At 46.1% G+C, this 21426-nt stretch overlaps 1 protein-coding gene across 2 annotated transcripts; it reads left to right on the top strand.

The window, feature by feature from the left end:
* Positions 1-313: 313 nt before the first annotated feature.
* On the top strand, positions 314-21138 carry klhl3 (kelch like family member 3). Of its 2 annotated transcripts, XM_023958958.1 has the most exons (15): positions 314-417; positions 2690-2824; positions 3196-3302; positions 3377-3498; positions 5799-5961; positions 6045-6154; positions 12022-12138; positions 14069-14218; positions 14303-14420; positions 14529-14726; positions 16426-16527; positions 16604-16732; positions 19893-20033; positions 20123-20266; positions 20338-21138. In XM_023958958.1, the coding sequence occupies exons 1-15, from the start codon at positions 368-370 to the stop codon at positions 20364-20366; spliced, it is 1815 nt and encodes a 604-aa protein (XP_023814726.1). In that variant the 5' UTR covers positions 314-367; the 3' UTR covers positions 20367-21138. The 2 variants fall into 2 exon arrangements, with proteins under 2 accessions (XP_023814726.1, XP_020562045.1); XM_020706386.2 differs by lacking the exons at positions 314-417; positions 2690-2824 and adding an exon at positions 2881-2934.
* The last annotated feature ends 288 nt before the right edge of the window (positions 21139-21426 follow it).

Genomic DNA, 21426 nt, shown 5'->3' with positions numbered 1-21426 from the left:
AAAAAAAAACCTTTAATGTAGAAGAGTGTTTGTTCACATGACGGTGAAGAAAAGCCGTGACCTGCGCTCCAGTCATTTTTATAATCAAAGGACCGGAAAATATGCAAACAATTATGAAATGTCACCATGACAGAATATGTTGGATTGTTTATTCCAAATAACACATTTTATTAAACCTTCATGTTTTTTAAACTATTTTATATTTTAATCAGTCCAAAAACGCAAAGAGAACACATTTTACTTTAAAAAAAAGCAAGAAAGCATGTGTCCACAACTTTATTGCATGGTCCCTATTTAAATATAATACATGACGTTGTGATCCATCGCCCAGATACACGATCTTTGTGTGGATGCCCTGGCTGCTCTCATGCCTGCTGTGGTGTCTGACTCCGGGAGGATGGACGCTGTGTCGTCGGGGTGAGTTGTCTCACCAGCAGAGATTACTTTTCTAAACGGTGTCTGACGCTGTTTCTACATCTGCTCGGTAGTTTGTGAAACCCATGGCCGCACATTCCACCCTTTTGTTCGCTCAGGTTTGACGGGGACTTAAGCTAGCCCTGGTGACCGGTTAGCCTCGGTTATTAGCTAGCTTTGCTCAGGTGATGCCGTTTGAAGGGAAGTTCCTCACCTAAGCTAACACGTTGAACTTTCTGAGTTATTTCACCGTGAATAAAAGCAGAACTGTTTTTTTTGGTTTATTTTATGCCGAACTTCATGGCAGTTAACGATAGCTTTCAATTGTGTTAGCAGAGAAGTTAAATTTAGCGACGCTAGTAGAAGCTAATCAGTGAAAAAGCACAGCTCTGCTAAAATACAAACATGCATTCAGTTTGATAATCGACTTTTTTGGCCCAAAATGTTGAAGTCACACAGTGGATAGATCGAAAAATTAGCTGTACTTTTAGTTCACTTCAGGGTCTTAAATAATAATAACCCTTCTCCTTTTTTTTCTTTTAGTTATATTATTATCACACGCATAATAAAAGAAACTCAATGTTAAAGCAAACATGACAGGTTTCAGCTGTTCTTGGTTGGCTTTTCTTCTCCACAGATCTGTGAAATCCGTCATAGGACAGATGGACTAAACTGTATCACATTATAGATTATTTAGGTAATTATTAAGAAATACTTCAATGTCATTGTACAATGACAATAGGCAAATCTTAAGGTTTAAATGAATCTCTTGCCTCACAGTATTACTCTGTAGAAAGTAGGGGTGTAACAATTAATCAAATTACGATCCAAGCAAGTTGTTAATCCAATCGATTTATACCATTATAACATTGTTTCAAAATGAAATTGATTATATTGATATTGGAAAATACCATTTGGGATTGAGACATGGTAGGTTAAAATTAACGCAAAAAATTAGGTTAATTTAAGCAGCAACAACAACAACAAAAGCCTCAAAACGATCTATCTCAAGCAAAAAAACATTTGTTTTCTTGGAATTTTTTTATCCTTGAAGCCCTTGATTTAAACAGTGACATTTGTGTGGTAAGTCTGTTGTAATGGATATGTTGCTGGACATAAGGTTATATATTTTTCAGAAATATCTAGTAATGTTTACACTATTCAGTAACAGCAAAAAGTAATTTGTTACAGTAATATTTTACTTTTTGTAATGCATTCCTCCTAACACTGCAACCGGAGCATTTAAGGTGTCTTTTTTTTTTAAACATCTCCATTTCCTTTGTTTACCATTATTTCTGTCCACAAATTGTAATCTGACTTCCCCACATATTCTATAACAACCTGTGCTGGCTCAGATCAGATCTTCAGAGGCTGAGCTTCTATCCATTATTCTGCTGCTCATCCATAGCCGGGTCACAGGGCAGCAGTCACAGGGAGGTCTGACCTCCTCCTCCATAGAAACTCCCTCCAGGGTTGCTCGGGGAGCCCTAAGGGGCTTCTAGGCCATCTGACGGGCATAATCCCCCCCAGAGCATCCCGGGGTCTCCTCCTGGAGTGACATGTCCAGAACACTTCTCCAAGGAGGAGTCCTGAAGAGATGCTTGAGCTTCCTCAGCTGGCTTCTCTGGACGTGGAGGATCAGGGGCTTTGGTTTGAACTCCTCCGTGTATTTCTGAAGGAGCGGCCCACCACCCTGTGGAGAAAACTCATCACATCACAGCTGGGTGTGTCTGGGATCTCTTTCATTCATGACCCAGATCTGACGACCATAGGTGAGAGTAGGAGCATTAATGGACTTTTGATCTCACCCCCCGTCCTTCCCTCCCTTGTGAGCAAAGTCCCAAAATACTTTAACTTCACCTGGGGGTAGGAGCTCTCCACCCACATGGAGAAGGCTGTAAAAAGTTGAGGTGCTCACATTTGCTGTGTGACTTTTAGTGTATTTTTCCTGCGGTGCCTTTATATTTGTGAATGTCTAGCTAAACCAACAAAAGCGTTGTTATTGTGTTTATTATGAATGTTTTTGCTGAAGTTTTAAGTTTTGTTTTGCGCCATGAACTGAACTGTGAAGGAAATAAACCCAGTTATTTAAAATAAATTCCAAACATACCCACAGGAAACAAAAATCAAGTAAAATAAAACAATCTGACATCACCAACAACACTTAACTTCAGATTGTTTTTCCAACTTTAGCTTAAGTGTTAAAACCTTTTTAGGAATCCAAACAGTAACTTGGTGATCTTCTTCCATCTCCGCTGGTTTGAACATCTTCCAGTTTGGTGGGCATGCCGGCTTCACCGTGTCCGACCTGCACCGCGGATTCAGAGGAGGACACGGGGAGGAGGGGGACGCAGACCTTCAACCACATGCACATGAGGAGAGCTTTCCTGCTGATGAACGACCTCAGGAGGTCCGTGCGGGTCTGTCCTGTGGCTTTAAATGGGCTGTGAAGCCGTGCGTCAGCTCTGATTTGCTTTAGAAGACACGGTTTCAGCAGGGAAGCTAAAAAGTGTCGCACACGTGAGTCACTTTGAGAGAGAGAAGACAAAAGTGTCCAAATAAACTCATGCAGTGCAGCCATATTACTTTAGTTTCTGCTGCAGCTTTTGCTCTTCTACAGCTGACAGAAGCACTCAGTGGATGTTTATTAAATAGTAAGTTTGAAGCAAATATAAAAAAGGACATTCTACATCATTCAACCTGATAGATGCTCCAAATCAGCCCAACAAACAGCAGATGTGACTGTAAACACAATAAATTTCCGGTGTTCTGCTTCTTCAGTAAAAAGACGCTGTGTGACGTCCAGCTGGTGGCTGGGAGTGTGGAAGTGCCAGCTCACAGGGTGGTCCTGGCCTCCTGCAGCCCCTACTTCTGCGCCATGTTCACAGGTGCTGGCGCGCGGCTGCGTGGAGTTGTGCGTTGGTGTTGTGAAGCTCTGCTAATCGTGTGCGTGTGCACGCAGGCGACATGAGTGAGAGCAGAGCCCATCAGGTGGAGATCCGAGAGGTGGACGGACACACACTCAGGAAGCTGGTGGACTACATTTACACGGCGGAAATCGAGGTCTCCGAAGACAACGTGCAGGTAATGCTGAGCGTTTGTTTCAACAAACACAGTAAAAATTTATAAAAAACGAACGTTTGTGAGGAAAAACGCTATTCCCACCTCCTTTGGGGAAACACAGTTGATGTTTTTGATCTGTTTCCAGCAATGAGCAGACGTTCTGACTCAGCTATCTTTGCACATCCGTCACATTGGAGTTTTCTTTCCGGGCTTCAGCCACCTTTTTTAAGGAAATGCTGAAACATGAGCAGACCTCGGGTCAGGTCAGTTACAGACGGAGGATTTTCTCCTTCAGCAGAAATCATGGTTCCTTCCACAGCAGAAAGTCGTCCGGGTTCTTAAGCAGCAGCAGACGTCTATGGTTCAAAGTTCAACGTCTGCCAATGATCCGTTTCTCAGCTGTGGTTGTCTTGTTTTTTTCAATAGAGGTCACTTTGCTTCAGGTTTGTAGCGTAGTCATGGACGCTGACCTAAGCTGAGGCTGTTGTGGGGTCTTCATGTCTTTTGGGAAGGTTTGGGTTGTTGGTGTTTTTACCAGACTGATAGGATATTTTGAGGATATTTTTGGTTCTTATTGACGTTGTCAGGCACTTCCTTTGGGATTGAGTTCTTGAGTTTGGCACTCAGTTGGGTAGGTTTAGAGTTTTTTTTTATTTTAAAATAAAGTATTTTGTGTTTTCTTGTGTTATCTTTGTCTTAATTGTAAATTAGTTTGATGATCTGAAAGTAGCACTTCACTCTGGATTTTTCCCTGAAGATCTATTCTTCTTTAACTTTAGCAGAATTACTAATCAGAATAAAAATCGCATGAAAAACGATCCCTTTTACCCTTTTTCCGGTGAAGTTTTCCTTGAATCCTTCCGTTATTTTTTCTTTATTTACATTTGGAAAAACAAACAGGTTTTCCACAATTGTTCATTTCTGATGATGTTCAGCCTAAAAAAACATCTGATGAAGTCGACTTTATTAAAAGCTCAGTCTAGTCTTTGAAAGAAATTGACTCTGAGGTCGGAAGAAGTCTGGTAACCATCAACCGGGAGCAGCTGAAGCTTTGAAATGTGAACGTCTGAATGTCTGCAGATGTTGGAGCAGATGTTTAGCACATGAGGTGACGGAGGCCACACCAGCCATGCCTCAACTCTTCAGCTCAAGGCTCAGCCCGGTGCAGCTGCAGGCGGGAAACTTCCTCCCATTATTAGAGCCGGAAACGTGTGTGGGAAGAGCCGGGAAATCCTGCCGTTGTTAGCAGGGAGCCTGGCTGATTGGCCTCCCCGCATGTGTCACAACATTTCGACTGCTTTTATTGTTGCCTTTGCATTCCGACCGATCCTTGTGTTCTTGTGTGGGCTTTTCTGCTGGTTTAATGTCACCTTTGAGGAGGTCCCAGGCTGCAGAGCAGCTGCAGGCGGAAGACCGGGGGCGCTAATGGTAGTAGTTGGATCACCTGCTGGGAAGAAATCCATGACTGTAAATGAGAACTGGACTGAGTCGGTGTGACGTCATCCATAGAAAATGGCTTACTTCCAGCTCCAACCAAAATAAAGCTAGTTCAGTCACAATTTTTTTGGTCATAGTTGGCAGTAAGCAGTGATTGGTCTTAGTGGGAGTAGTCGTTTCTATGGTAACAACTCTCACCAATCAGGAGTGAGCTTGCTCAAAGGCCACACCCCTGCTGCCTGAAAGCAGGTGACACGAAATCTGTTAAACGTTTCCAACGTTCAATGTGAGAGCGCCTATTTTTACTGAGGCATCTGATTGGTCGGTTTATAAACTTGAATAACTTTGACTACAGAAGAAAAAGATCATCAGGATTATCAAGAACGTATCAGAGTGAGGATGGTTATTCAATGACTGAGTAACAGCGGTCTATTTCTCTACAGAAGACTATGGGAGTCTGGTTTCCTTGGAACCAGTGGGCACTTCCTGTTTGGAATGTGTGTGTGTGTGTGTGTGTGGGGGGGGGGGGGGGGGGGGGAGATCACTCAATCCAGTTCTCTTATACAGTCAGTGATTCTGAAGAAAAATGCTGTCTGGCCCCACAGATCCGTGTTTTTAGGGGGTGAATTCACTGGGATCCTTCAGACACAGTCCAGCGTGTCTACAGGGTTTGATTTTTAAGGACTGTGACGTAAACGCTTGTTTCTGGCTCTGATTATGTATTCCGCTGCTGTTTAAACACGCAAACTTAATTGGCTGCAAACAATAAATGTTTGTTTAGTTGATGACGTGTTGCGCTTGGTTTGGTTTCACTGGTTGCACGCACGTGCACAGCTCTGAACCGAAGCAGACCGATTGAAAGTCTTTGCTCGTTCTGCCTCCAGGTGCTGCTTCCAGCTGCCAGCCTCCTCCAGCTGATGGACGTCCGGCAGGTTTGCTGTGAATTCCTGCAGGCGCAGCTTCACCCCAGCAACTGTCTGGGCATCAGAGCCTTCGCTGACCTGCACACGTGCACACAGCTCCTCAGCCAGGCCGACGCATACGCTGGTAAGCTGGGAGCTCCTCCTCCGTCAACCCTCACCGCTGTCTGGAGGAGGCTGAGTGAGTGACGCTGGCCGTTTGTCCCTCAGAGCAGCACTTCAGTGAGGTGGTGCAGGGGGAGGAGTTTCTGAGCCTGTCCCTGCAGCAGGTGTGCAGCCTCATCTCCAGCGACAAGCTCACCGTCTCCACTGAGGAAAAGGTCAGAAAAAAGTGTGCTCACTAACAAATACAGCTGAGGCTAAACATGAGAGCAGATGTTTCTACAGGACGACAGTCAGCAGCTGTGCGTCATCTTGCTATCACTGGAGACACAGAGAGCAGGCTAAAAATGTGTGTCTGGGACTCTATTTATGGTTGAAGATGAGGAAATTGTTGAGAAATTCATCCCACATCACAGTGTCTGTGATGGCACATGGATTTTTTTTTCCTCTACAGTAACATAACCTCATCTGGTTCTGGAAGAAACACGTCTTTAATCCCTAAACACCAGAGCTTTAGCTCCAGTGTTGACATTCTTTTTGACAACAGGAACTCCTCAACAGCAATTAAAGGAATTCTGAAGCTGATGTGCAACCCCTTACGGTAGTCATTTTTAAATTTTAGTTTCATTTTAATCTATTTGTTAAGAAAGGGACATTGGATATTAATGAACATTAAAAATCAATGTAAATACTGTAATTGCCTGGCTATAGAGCGCACCTGATTACAAGCTGCACCCTTAATGAGAAACCACTTTTTACATACACAAGCCACACTTGTATACTAGCTGCATGTTTTGGCAGTTCAAGTGTTACGTAACTGAGACCACAGTAGCCTCAGAGAGAGAGTAGTAACCAGTAATTTAGCCTATTTAATTGAACACACCCATATCTGCCAAACAGCATGGACCTCACTTCAGCTCACAGCTCCCTCAGTTCTTTCTCTTTCGGCTTTTCCCATCAGGGGTCGCCACAGCGAATCATCCTTTTCCACCTCACTCTATCATGGACATCTTCTACCCTAACATTAGCCAACTTCATGTCCTCTGTTAAGACATCCAAATATCTCCTCTTTGGTCGTCCTCTTGCCCTCCGGCCAGGCAGCTCCATCTCCAACATCCTTCTACCAATATATCCACTATCCCTCCTCTGAACATGTCCAAACCATCTCAGTCTGGCTTCTCTGACTTTGTCGCTAACACAGGCAACATGAGCCGTCCCTCTGATGTACTCGTTCCTTATCCTGTCTAACCTGGTCACTCCTAAGGAGAACCTCAACATCTTCATCTCTGCTACCTCCATCTCAGCCTCTTGTCTCTGTCTCACTGCTACCGTCTCTAACCCATAGAGCAGAGCTGGTCTCACCACTGTCTTGTACACCTTTCCTTTGAGTCTTGCTGACACTCTTCTGTCACACAACACTCCTGACACTTTCCTCCAACCGCTCCAACCTGCCTGCACTCGCCTCTTCACCTCTTTTCCACAATCCCCATCACACTGAACTGTTGACCCCAAGTACTTAAACTCCTGCACCTTCTTCACCTCAGTCCCCTGTAACCTAACGCTTCTACCTTGATCCCTCTCGTTCAGACACATGTATTCTGTCTTACTACGACTGACCTTCATACCTCTTCTTTCCAGAGCAAACCTCCACCTCTCTAGCTGTTCCTCCACCTGCTCTCTACTCTCACTGCAAATTACAATGTCATCCGCAAACATCATTGTCCAGGGAGATTCCTGTCTTACCTCGTCTGTCAGCCTGTCCATCAGCATAGCAAACAAAAAAGGACTCAAAGCTGATCCTTGGTGTAGTCCCACCTCCACCTTGAACTCCTCTGTCTGACCTACAGCACATCTCACCACCGTCATACTTCTCTCATACATGTCCTGAACTACTCTGACATACTTCTCTGCCACTCCAGACGACCTCATACAGTACCACAGCTCCTCCCTCGGCACCCTGTCATACGCCTTCTCTAAATCTACGAACACACAATGCAGCTCCTTCTGACCTTCTCTGTACTTTTCCATCAACATCCTCAAAGCAAAAATGGCATCAGTGGTGCTCTTACGGGGCATGAAACCATACTGCTGCTCACAGATCTCCACCTTCTTCCTAAGCCTGGCTTCCACTACTCTTTCCCACAGCTTCATTGTGTGGCTCATCAACTTTATTCCTCTATAGTTGCTGCAGTTCTGCATGTCACCCTTGTTCTTAAAGATCGGGACCAGAACGCTTCTCCTCCATTCCTCAGGCATCTTCTCACTCTCTAAAATCCTATTGAACAACCTTGTTAGAAATTCCACTGCTGTCTCTCCTAGGCACTTCCATACCTCCACAGGTAGGTCATCAGGACCAACGGCCTTTCCGCTCTTCATCCTTTTCAGAGCCTTCCTAACCTCATCCTTTCCAATCTCTGCTACTTCCTGCTCCACAACAACCACATCTTCCTCCCTTCTTTCCCTGTCATTTTCCTCGTTCATCAGCTCCTCAAAATACTCCTTCCATCTTTTCTGTACACTCTCTTGGGTTGTTAGCACCTTTCCATCTCTGTCCTTAATCACCCTTATCTGTTGCACGTCCTTCCCATCTCTGTCTCTCTGTCTGGCTAGCCTGTACAAGTCCTTTTCTCCTTCCTTTGTGTCTAACCTGTCATATAGCTCATCGTAAGCTTTCTGTTTGGCCTTTGCCACCTCTCTCTTCACTCTACGCTGCGCTTCCTTGTACTCCTGTCTACCTTCCTCAGTCCTTTCTACATCCCACTTCCTTTTAGCCAACCTCTTCCTCTGGACGCATTCCTGTACTTCCTCATTCCACCACCAAGTGTCTTTACCGTCTTTCCTCTTTCCAGATGACACACCTAGCACCTTCCTACCTGTTTCCCTGATAATCTCTGCTGTAGTTTCCCAGTCCTCTGGAAGCTCATCCTGACCACCCAGGACCTGCCTCAACTTCTGCCTAAATTCCTCACAAGTTTCTTCATTCTGTAGCTTCCACCACTTGGTCTTCTTTTCTGTTTTCCCTCTCTTCTTCTTCCTGACCTCCAGAGTCATTTTACACACCACCATGCGGTGCTGTCTGGCTACACTCTCTCCTACCACCACTTTGCAGTCATTAACCTCTCTCAAATGACCTCGTCTACATAGGATGTAGTCCACCTGAGTACTCCTACCTCCACTTCTGTATGTCACTCTATGTTCCTCTCTCTTCTGGAAGTAAGTGTTGACTACAGCCATTTCCATCCTCTTCGCAAAGTCCACCACCATCTGTCCCTCCAGATTCCTTTCCTTCACACCAAACCTGCCCATCACCTCCTCATCACCTCTGTTGCCCTCACCAACATGCCCATTAAAGTCTGCTCCAATAACAACTCTCTCTCCTCTGGGAAAACTCTCTATGACCTCATCCAACTCACTCCAGAATCTCTCCTTCACTTCTAACTCACAGCCAACCTGTGGCGCATACCCACTGACTACATTCACCATCACCCCTTCGATTTCTAACTTTAAGCTCATCATCCTGTCTGAGACTCTTTTCACTTCTAGAACACTGTTTACAAACTCCCCCTTCAGAATCACTCCTACCCCGTTTCTCTTCCTATCAACACCATGATAGAACAGTTTGTATCCTCCTCCAATACTACGTGCCTTGCTGCCCTTCCACCTTGTCTCCTGCACACACAGTACATCTACCTTCCTTCTCTCCATCATGTCTGCCAGCTCTCTGCCTTTCCCTGTCATTGTGCCAACGTTAAGAGTCCCTATTCTCAAACCTATGTTCCTGCCTTTTCCCTTCTCTCTCTGGCCACGGACCCTTCTGCCTCCCCTCTTTCTTCCACCAACAGTAGTCAAATTTCCACCGACACCCTGTAGGTTAACAGCATCGGTGGCGGTCGTTGTTAACCCGGGCCTCGACCGATCCGGTATGTCTAAAGTGTTGTGGATGATTCGCATGGTTATTTTGGCAATTTTTACGCCGGATGCCCTTCCTGACGCAACCCTCTCTATTTATCCGGGCTTGGGACCGGCACAGAAGTTACTGGCTTGCAACCCCCCAGCTCCCTCAGTTATGGTGTGAAAATTCACACTCAGATTCTCCACTTCCCATGAGTCTTAGGGGTTTAAGGCGGGGCTAACCCCCAGTTCGCCACACTAGCCACGGTTACATGGGAAGAATATCTTGATCGGATCAATGGTCGGGTTAAAATTCACCCCTGCACATGGGATCAGAAAACCTTTTTCCGATGGCTCTCACTTTCGGTCGGAATGAATCATTTGGGCATGCGCAGTAGTGTTGAAAAGGACTGAGCGACATTTACTTCTGCTTCCCCAAACTCGCTGCGTGAGCTGGCGGCTCTCCCGAGTCCTGCAGCCGCTAACCCAGAGCGGCGGGACGGCTCGCAGTCTGAATTCTCCCACACATAACAAAACAAACAAAAAACACGCACACCGAACAAGCATCCTCCTCCCCTCAGACACGAAGTTATTAATCCGGCTCCTCTGTTCACTCGGGTGCCAGTGGACCGAGTGAGCGTCGGGGGGCACGAAGTGCTCCTGCCCCGCATCTCCCTCGTGAGGGGTGAAAGAGAGGGGAGAGCCAGCGGGGCGAGAGCGGAGCGGCGCTTTTCACGGGGCGTCTGCAGAGCAGCTGGTCGGTCCCTTATGAGCTCCAAAGCTTTATCTCAGCGAAACACCGTCTATGCGTGACGTAAACCAGAGCAGAAGTGACACACGATCAGAATGACCGTTTACATGCTCCACGATCGGATAAACGATCGGTATAACGCACCTATCTCGATCGGAAAGAAATTTTGATCCGAACGAGTCTGATCGGGGCAGAATATTCCGAACGGCGCGTTTACATGACGCATGTTCTTTCCGATCAGGCGTTCATTCCGATTACTTTTGTCCATGTAAACGCGGCTACTGTGTTGTAGATTGAGGATGTAAATGTGCTGAAACGCGGTTAAGAAGGAGCATGGAGCTGCAGCCGAACGCGAGAGCAGCTCTCCCCTCCTTCCGCCTGTAACATGGCAGCAATGTGGAAATAACAGGGCTGGATGAAAAAACACACCAGTAGAAGAGAGCAGCAGTGACTTATAAGTGCGTGCAGCACGCGCCTATGCGTGCTCTATGGGGCCCTGAGCTGCGCGTGCCAGAAGTTTCCTTCCACAACAGTGAAGGAAACTTCTGTCACGCAGCAGACCGGCTTTTCCAAAGCCGTTGGTGATGGTGGATTATTTCACCCTGCTTTTAACGATTTCTTTTAACTTGAAAGCTGCGTCATATTGTAGTGGCGGTCACGTGCACGTTGGGTCTAATGGCACCAAAGGATTGTGGGATGCGGCTGAGCATGGGTGTTTCTTTTATTGCACCATGACTAAAGAGCTGAAGTGAGGTCCATGCTGTTTGGCTGCTTGAGTGTGTGTCAAAGCTATCGCGCTTGTTGCTGGACAAAGAATTATACAGAGAGTCTCCCCTCTGAGGCTGCCGGAGCGCTCCTGGCGGCCGTTAAATCAAAGCATTAATTAGCCGCATCACTGAATAAGCCGCAGGGTCAAAGGTTGGTGACAAAAGTAGCGGTTTATAGTCCGGAAAATACGGTATGTCAGATTTTAGCCACAGGCTAATTTCCATCTGCAGGAGGAAGAAGAAACCATAGATAAGAATTTAAAACAGAGGCAGAAGACAAAATCCAAATAGAAATGCAGCATAAACCTAAACCAAATAGAATGATTTAAAATCAGTATAAACAATGTTCTGATTCACATGTGATCAAGCATTTGAGATTTCTGAAGCCACACTTCCAACGGTTTTATTCAAACGTGTACGTCCTCCTATTTGAATAGCTATGCTGTTCCAGAAAGTCGAATCCTCTCCAAGACCGTAATCTGTTGCATATCAGTGCAAAGCCGACACTCAAAGCCTCTTTTCTCTGCGTCAGCATCCGGTTGATGGCATGAGCGGTCGGAGTCACCGTGTGTCAAAGAGTGTGTATTATTCAGGTGTCGCCAGTGACGTCTCCAGTGTTAAAGGGCGAACATCTGTAGATGTTCTTCATCTTAGCAGATATGTTCTCCCCCTGTAGGTATTTGAGGCCATGATAACCTGGATCAAACACAACAAACTGGACCGCCTGCAGTTCATGCCCACACTAATGGAGCACGTCAGACTTCCTCTGCTGTCCAGAGATTACCTGGTTCAGGTAAAAAAACCCTTGTTCCTGTCAGACGATCATCATGTCTGTGAAGCTCTATTCCTTTACCGTACCGCTATTAGAAGTTTCTTTTTCTCCTCGGTTACAGGCTTTTAGGAAGGTTTTTTTTTACTCTCAGGGTTTGTAAAGCTTTATGAAACAACACTTAAAGTTTAAAGTTTCAGATTTTTCATAAAGTGAGTAGTGTTTGTTTTTTAAAGTCCCCCTATGATGTTAAAAAAAAAACATTCCCAACAAACAACAGCGACTGACAGTCTCTATTCTCCAAAGTTTCTCTTTAGTAGGGATGGGTATCGTTAAGGTTTGAACTGTACTACTACTCTTATCAATACTGCTTATCGATCCGGTATTTTAACGATACTCTTATCGATACTTTTTGAGGACAAAAAATAAGTAACAAATTAAGAACATAAAGTGTTCTATTTCCTCATTATGATGTGATGCTAGCACATGCAGATTGTTGAATTCCCTCACACAGCAAATAAAATGAAATGCCAGAAAGAAAATCCCTGTTCACACGTAACTTTTGAAATACGTGTGGTCAGAGCTGAAGGTTTTTCTTGGCTTCATGGACCCAGAGGAAGGAAGGGTTAAGTTTAGCATTACAGGTTAGGTTTAGAACACCAGGGGCCTCATTTATAAAACTTTGCGTAGGATTTGCGTCAGAAGTGGCGTACGGATGAAACATAGGATGTGCGTACGCACAGAAATATTCTGATTTATAAAACCGTGCGCACGCACATCCTACGGATTTATTCCTTAATAAATCACAATCAATTCTAAATGCAGCGCAGCTTTTGCGGCTTCATGACACGCCCATAGTTGCCCATAAATAGTCCGTGAAACGCCCACAAATTAATATTCATTGATTGAGAAACCATGGCACACACAGAGAGGAAATGAAAAAAACGTAACTTCACTCAATGTGAAGTAGAAGTTATCGTTGGCGAGGTGGAAAAGAGGAGAAGAATATTGTTTGGAGGGCACAGTGTGGGCATTACTAATGCCAAAAAGGCACTTGAGTGGCAAACGGTGGCGGACGCCGTAAATGCTGTAGCCTCACAACCTCGGACCGTGGCCGGAATAAAAAGCCCGCAGAGGTCCAACAGGACGGCTCGAGGAAGTCTGAACCGGCTCATAAGCCACTCGTCCTTGTTTGCCAGCAAGTCTTCTTGCTGTCTAAAGATGCGTTCACTCCGAATTCTTCCATTTGCCACATCTTCTAAGAGCGCAAGATCATTTCACCCGTTTTTGTGCGTACGCCTGGGTCAGAGCTTGCGTGAAGGACCGCACATTATCCCGTCAAGTTTGCTTTTTATAAATCTCAATTATTGCGTAGAGAGTGGCGTACGCCTTCTTTGGTGCGTACGCAACGTTTATAAATGAGGCCCCAGATGATTCCTGAGCGCAGCTGTTTCTGCAGCTCACCGCTCCTCCAGAGGATGCATCAAATGCAGAGAATACATTTCAAGTAACTATGTGCGCGACAGCTAATGGGAATTTAACTTTAAGTTTCATTTAAATACATGAGGCCAACAACAAAATGCAACCTTAGATGCCCTTAAAATACATGCAGGGAATGCAGGAAGGCGCCATCTTCTCTTCTCTGATGCTCTTTGGCCCTTTGACATCATTATGACTCATTGATTCAAAAAGAGCATCTTTGGGACAGTTTGACAGCGATTTAAAAGGAGAAAAACAAAGATGAGAAGATTTTTTTTATTACATTAGTTTCATAAGAAAAATGCCACGCGTACATGTCAAAAACTCCCAAAACATGATTTTCATCGGAAGGGGACTTTAAATGGTTTAAAGTTCAAACAAATATTTGTTTAATATATTCATTGTCAACAGGGTTCAATTTAAACAAAGTCCCTCCTGATGGGAGCAGGTGTAGCTCACTTATTTGTGTCTCCAGATTGTTGAGGAGGAAGCCTTGATAAAGAACAACAACACCTGCAAAGACTTCCTGATTGAAGCCATGAAGTATCACCTGCTGCCGGCTGACCAGCGGCACCTCATCAAGACCGACCGAACCAGACCGCGGACACCTGTCAGCAACCCCAAGGTCCAAAAAAACCCCAAAACCCTCACGGGACGGGTGTCTGCTGGCGCCACAGACCTCAGTCTTCCATGTTGACCCGTCTTGCAGGTGATGGTCGTGGTGGGGGGTCAGGCGCCCAAAGCCATCCGCAGTGTGGAGTGTTACGACTTCCAAGAGGATCGCTGGTACCAAGTGGCCGACCTGCCGTCCAGACGCTGCAGGGCGGGTGAGTTACCTCCTGACGCCAAAATCCGGATCAGAAGGTCAAACTTTGAAGGAGGTGACGAGGAAAGCTCACGGTGGTTCAAAACCGATTTCCTCCGTCATTTTCTAGGCGTGGTTTCCATGGGAGGCCGCGTGTTCGCAGTCGGGGGCTTCAACAGTTCGCTGCGAGAACGCACGGTGGACGTGTATGACGGCGCCAAAGATCAGTGGGAGTCCGTGGCGAGCATGCAGGAGCGCCGTAGCACGCTGGGAGCTGCCGTGCTGCAGGATCTGCTCTACGCCGTGGGCGGCTTTAATGGGAGCATAGGTACCAATCCCAGCGCTTCACACAGAAACACGCCGTTTCAGCAGCTGCTCTGTGGTCCTGATGAGGGATTTATTTCTGAAGCACAAAGTCCCAGGAGCTGTCGGTAAATGCTGCCCAAAAAGAGTAAAAACTTCAGTCCACTTTATGCCCCAACTATGTCCTCTGAAATTCAGAAATGCCCTGACTATACGACGTACAGACAGTGTTTGAAGTGTGGAACCTGGGTATTCCAGGATTGATTAAGGGGATCTTATTAGATCTGCTGGGTTTCTCTTCATTCCAGACATAAAAACTGAAACCTTTAGCTTGAAGATGAGATAAAATAATAGTTTTCTGAAAAAAAAAGGATCGTAAACCGAGCCAAGCTCATCATTCTGGGGGTTTCTCTACGTTAGACCCCCCCCCCACAAAACCTTTTTAATTCGGTTTAACCCTTTAACAGCGACAGCAAAACCTAAACTTTCATCTGTTTATGCAATTAACGGATTCTGATGGGACAGAATCTACCGACGTACATGGATTACACTTTACTTCTGTGCGTTTTAGAACCTGCTGGAATTGTGTTCCTTGCCTGAAAGAATCGAGTAGTTCCGGTAGTTGAAAGTAGTAGTTTTGGATTTAGTTTAAAACCTCTTCAACCTCCGGCTCCTAACAGGATGGAGGTCAGGAGGAGCTGCTGTTGATGCCAGCAGAGCCGACATTCAATCCTCAGCTGGACACAGACGCCGTCATGGTAAATCCATAGACTGTATAAGAGGACTGGACTGGGTCAGTGTGACGTCATCCATCCAAAACTACTTACTTCTGGCTCCGACCAAATCCATTCGACTCAGTTGCCATGTATTTCGTAATACGGATGCCGCCACGTTGAAAACAGTCGACAATGATTGGTCCGAGTCGCTCTGAGTCATCGTATCTATGGCAACTACTGTCGCCATTGCCAGAGAAACGATGACTCAGAGCGACTCTGACCAATCATGACGGCGCCCGTATCAGGAAGTAATGGTGAGGGATTGGGCCTCATTTCAGGAGAGCCGGCGGTAAGGTGGCGTCACACCACGACTCGTCTTTACAGACTTCGTTTTTACAGTCTATGGTTGGAACCAGACGATGTCAGTTAGCGGTCGGTCTGAGTTATCGTTTCTATGGCAACCCCTCTCACCAATCAGGAGTGAGCTTTGTTGGAAGTCCACACCCCTGCCACTTGAAAGCTGCCTACACGAAATTGTTTCTCACGTTCAACAAGAGGCCACCTACTTTTATTGAGGCATCAGATTGGTCAGTTTATAACTTAAGTAACTTGAGATACCGACAAAATATCATGAAAAATGAAGATGGACAAGAAAATATGAAAAAAAAATAACTGGAACTGCGTTGTACCGCACCACGTAACAAATAGTCCGCTTTTTGTGAGAAAAGCGATCCAAATTGGAAAAAAACAAGAATTAACGACTACAAACTGGTTAATATTTATTGCTTTTGTAAGTGACCATGGTATAGGTGGGTTCATGGCCGACGAAGTGTCCATTATCACTTCTTAACCCACTTCGCTTGGCGTCGGACGGTTCAGGCTTCCACGGCATGCATTAAAAAGTGATAATGCACACTTCGTCGGCCATTAACGTGGGGGTTTCCTCCTGAGACTCTGAATCCACAAGCACCGCCTCCGTCTTCATCATTCCCTGTTTTCATCTTCCAGGTCTGTCGACTGTGGAGGTGTACAACCAGAAAACCAACGAGTGGCTGTATGTGGCGCCCATGAACACGCGGCGCAGCAGTGTGGGCGTGGGGGTGGTTGATGGTGAGCACATCAGCTGAGTGACGAGTGTCTAGATGAGCCAAATCCCTCCTTCACGTGTGTGTTTGTGTGTGTGTAGGTAAGCTGTATGCAGTGGGGGGGTACGATGGAGCGTCCCGTCAGTGTCTCAGTACCATGGAGGAGTACGACCCGGTCTCTGATCAGTGGTGCTACGTGGCTGACATGAGCACACGGAGAAGTGGAGCAGGTACTTGTAATGTGAATGGGCCCCAAAGGCCGGTACCGGTCCGTGGGACAGTTGGTACCAGACCACAGGGATAAAAAACATTACCTACAGTTTTTATTTTGGAAATCTACTGGATTCTCTTCACCACATCCGACTCATTCTTGACACATGTCGACACTCGGTGACGTGTTAGAAATCCAACCACTAGTTTTTTTTTTTTAAAGACCGCTAAATTGACACCGCCTAGCTAGCAAAGTTAACAAAAACAAACACATTTGGAAAGTTTCTTTTAGCAGAACAGAGTCAGTAAGGAAACAGAAAAAAAGAAAGCGGCATCTTAAGCTGCATTTACACTGCAGGTCTTGATGCCCATATCTGATTTTCTGACTATATCCGATTTTTTTGATGACCCGCTTACATCATCTTTTAAAAGTGACCCGTATCTGATTTTTGCATTTACACTATACAATGCTGAAACTATCAAACGTAGATGTTCTGAGGACTACGTAGCAGCATTTCCGTCTTCCGCGGACCTCTTTCGGACTTTTGTGACTGCGGTTGTCATGGAGGCAACGCAGCAACGAAGGAGGCGTTGCCTTGGGCGCTGCTGAGGGGAGAGGAAAAAGGAGGGCTACTCGGCCGTCTTATGTGCTCTCTGAGTTTTGAATGAGGAAGTGTTTGCAGACGTGCTGTACTAACGGTTTGATCCAAGTGTTGAACCTTTCCTGAGCGATGACTTCTCTTTTTCCGACCATGGTCAGAAACACACGGGAGATTTCCTCCAGGGCCGAAAGCGGATTCTCCTTTGGGGTTCACTTTCCCGTTCTGAACCCTCAGCCTCCAGAGTGGGTTAAGAAAGACTCCAAAACTTTTGGGGGAGACACCTTATTTTTAATTTACGGTTCTCCGACACTCCCCCGCTCCACGCTCACACCCCCTCTCCTCTCCTTACACACACACACACACACTCAGCATGTGCGGTCCCCATCATACACACCCCCACTCCGCAACACAAGCAAAGAATTAAACGGCTTCTAGCCTGTTCCAGAGCAACGGTGTCCCGCTTCATTAAATAACAGCGGTTTCCGACTACGGTCTGAAGCCTGAGGCTGAAAGGTAACACACTGACAGCAAAATCAGCGCACAAAAGCACTTTAATAAGTCATGTGATCTCAGTTGGTGGTGTCCTGAGTTGACGTCACTGACGTACGACTCGCATTTACTGGCGAATATCCGATTTGTCTGCTTACATGGCACACGCAAATGCACGTATCCGATTCGTTTCCGATTTATTTCCACATATGAATGAGGGCTGTATCCGATCTGAGAAAATCGGAATCCATGCGCTTTTGTCCTGCTTACACATTCACCGGTCATATCCGATCTGTGCCACATGAGAGGAAAAAATCGGAATTGGGTCACTTGAACCATGCAGTGTAAAGGCGGCCTAACAGCCAAAAACCTTGACTCCAAATGTGGATTATTGTGACAGTTTTTCCCACAGACCATAATAATAATGCAGAATATTCAGCATCCGGCTGTCTAATGCTATGAGGATGCTGCTAATAAAGTTGTTCAAACTTCAAATTCATGTTAATGATGATATCTAGAAAATCCTTAAAGTCAGACGAGGCTGAAGTTGGTGTTTTCCTTTAAGCTTCCACTTTAAAAGTTAAATGTTAAATTAAGCTTTTAATGTTTAATTTATACATTTTTATTCATGAAAATATTTTATATTATGCAGCTTTCTGTTATTTGTCTCCACTAAGTTGTTTTAAAGCAGATGATCAATATGCAAAAGTGTTATATTCTTTGATCTAGAGTATAAATAAAGTTTAAAGCAGCTGCAGATTTTTTACAGAGGATGAAGATGAACTTTACCCTCAAAAGTTAAGGTAAAAAATAAATAAGGAAAGAAAATTGCCAACTTCAGCCCGGCGTGAGCGGTTCATGAAAATGCTGTCTGACATGAAGGCAGTCTGTGGCCTGGAAGAGGTTGGAGGGCAACTGTTGCTAACATTTTGACGTGTTGACAGCTCCCTCTAGTGGACAGGAGGTGGACACGTGTGCAGCATGCATTCATATAAAACTTCAGTTTGTGTCAAAGTATTTTATGATCCACAAAGGAAAAGTGAGTCTTCCAAAAGCAGAATGTTGGTGTAAGGCTACGTTCCCACTGCAGGCTGAACGACCCAATTCTGATTTTTTGCCCCTATGCGGCCTGTATCTGATCTTTTCATGACAGTCTGAACGACCCAGATCCGATCTTTTCAAATGTGACCCAGGCCACTTGGGTATGTGGTCCTGAATTCGATACGTATCCGATCTTTTGAAATGCGACCGCCCTCTGAAGGGCCAGGCCGCATGAATCCGACCCATACGTCATCGACACGCTACAAAGGTCATCATTCTGAAGTTGAAGTAAGCGGGACGAGAACATAATCATCAACCATGGGGGACGATGCTGCTGAGACCAGTCAGTGGAAGGGAAGTGAGGTCACCGATTGGATTCATATTTGGGGTGACAGCTCTATTCAGGCCAAACTCAATCGATCTTATCACAGCCGGGCGGTTTTTGAAAACATTTCCAGTGAAATGGCCAAGCGTGGTGTTGAACCTTTTCCACAATTACTTTTTTTTCCCCCTTTCCGACCGTGGTCAAAAAAAGCGTGGGGGACCGAAGGCGGATCCTCCTCCGGAGTTCACTTCCCCCAGATAATTAATAAAATAAATGTAATAATGCAAAAAGAGCTCCGCTGTTGACAACACTGTTGTTGACATCCATTGCTAACGTTAGCTACTTCCACAAACAACGCGTGACGTCGTTCACCGTTAAATACTCTTCTGCGCATGCGGGTCACTTCTGGGTCATTTCACGGTCACACAGGAGATCACAAAAGTTCACATTTAATTGGAAATGTGAACGGCCTTGCAAAAAAAATCAGATTTTTTCAAAAAATCTGAATTGAGCATTAAGCCCTGCAGTGTGAACGTAGCCTTAGTTTTACGTGAGCTGATCAAAAACCCCAAAAAACAGGAATTTATCTTTTGTTTTTGTTTTTCCATGGAATGCAATGTTCTGAACTCAAACTGCAGATGTCAGTGTTGCTGAGCGCTGAGGTCAGCAGGGGTTCTTTGGGCTCGGGCCCGTCTGAGGACGGTTGTGGCGTTTCCCCTGCAGGCGTTGGCGTGCTGGGCGGCCTGCTGTACGCAGCAGGAGGACACGACGGCCCTCTGGTGAGGAAGAGCGTGGAAGTGTTCGACCCACAGGCCAACACCTGGAGACTGGTCTGCGACATGAACATGTGTCGTCGAAACGCAGGTGAGAGGACGGCCTCTGGGATTCACGGCCACCCCCTGCGGCGTGTTGAGGAAACGCACGTTTGATTTCCAGCCTGCTTTGATCCTCAGGTGTGTGCGCCGTTAACGGACTTCTGTACGTGATTGGAGGAGACGACGGCTCCTGTAACCTCTCCTCTGTGGAGTTTTATAATCCCGCCACGGATAAGTGGAGCCTCATTCCCACCAACATGAGCAACGGCCGCAGTTATGCAGGTGAGCCAGGCTTCACGACACCAAGAGGGGCATCTAACCTGTGCTCACCCCTCTGCCCCTCCCTCCTGCAGGGGTGGCGGTCATCGACAAGCCGCTCTGACCCCAGCGGCGCCTGCACCCACCCTTCAGACGTCTGACCGGAGCTCAGAACTCCTGGATCGGAGCCGCAGCTGAGGTTTAGGTCGGCTTTCATTTCAGCAGCGTGACTTCTGAGGAGGTTGCTGTGGATCAGCGGCAGCCGCAGCAGCCGCAGGACTCGAGGGTTACGGCAAATGCCATGACCAGCCGGCCTGGAAGGTGGGTGTCAGGCGGAGCTCCTGTGTGGGAAGAACCAGCGTCAGCGGAGGCGCCCGAATCATCAATCATGACCACGCACAGCAACCGAGCGCTCGCACCCACGGCTCAGGAGAACGTCCGGCCAATGACAGCCACACTTTGCAGCGCTGGCTTGTGATTGGCCGTCACAGGAGCATTTTTGCAGCCTGTGTCCAAAATGCCAACTCATCACTCAGCTCGATCATGGAAGTTGGGTTTGTGTTTGCTCCAAATGCAGCGTCTGGACCTGGAGGACGTGTGAGCATTGAATGTTCCCGTGGTGAGCGGGGACTAGATGGGCTCTGACAGACGGCTGAAGCTTGATCTGCACTGACCGCCGCAGCTCCTGACTGTCTGAGCCACTGACCTGCTGTCAGTTCTGACCCTAAAGGCCACAACTGAAGATGCTTTTATTGCTGAGTCGCCGTTTGTTTTTGTTTTTTTGCACTGTACAGGATCAGCTGTAAAGTTGGCAAAGACTCTGGCTTGTATTTATTGTTTCTGCTAAACCGAATCTATGTATCTGTTCATATAAAGAAAGTCTTTATTATTTTTTATTCCGTCTGGTGACTTCAAAGCCTTTTTTTGATCTTTTACACAAAAATTGAGCCCAGAATTTCTCTGAATGTGACTCCAAACATCGAGGAGAATCTGAGTTTGTTTCAGTGATGAAGAAAAACCATAATGCAGATGAAAACCTCTGAAGGTTTGGGCCCCCCAGGTAAGAAAGTGATGATATTGTGCATCAAGAAGCCAAGGAAACATCTTCTAAAGGCATCAGATTACAGATCTGTTATTTCCATTATTTACCCTTTCAAAATAAGGGCGTGTGCAGGACGTTAGCC

This window comes from Oryzias latipes, chromosome 10 (genome assembly GCF_002234675.1).
Source record: "Oryzias latipes chromosome 10, ASM223467v1".
Lineage (NCBI taxonomy): Eukaryota > Metazoa > Chordata > Actinopteri > Beloniformes > Adrianichthyidae > Oryzias > Oryzias latipes.
This window is presented reverse-complemented; position numbering and strand designations above follow the sequence as displayed.

Bases quoted from the DNA above. Each gene is read 5' to 3' on its own strand.
- klhl3 (XM_023958958.1), top strand. From the start codon at position 368: ATGCCTGCTGTGGTGTCTGACTCCGGGAGGATGGACGCTGTGTCGTCG. The intron at 5,962-6,044 runs GTAAGCTGGGAG...TTTGTCCCTCAG, and splicing joins CCAGGCCGACGCATACGCTG to AGCAGCACTTCAGTGAGGTG. The intron at 14,421-14,528 runs GTGAGTTACCTC...GTCATTTTCTAG, and splicing joins GTCCAGACGCTGCAGGGCGG to GCGTGGTTTCCATGGGAGGC.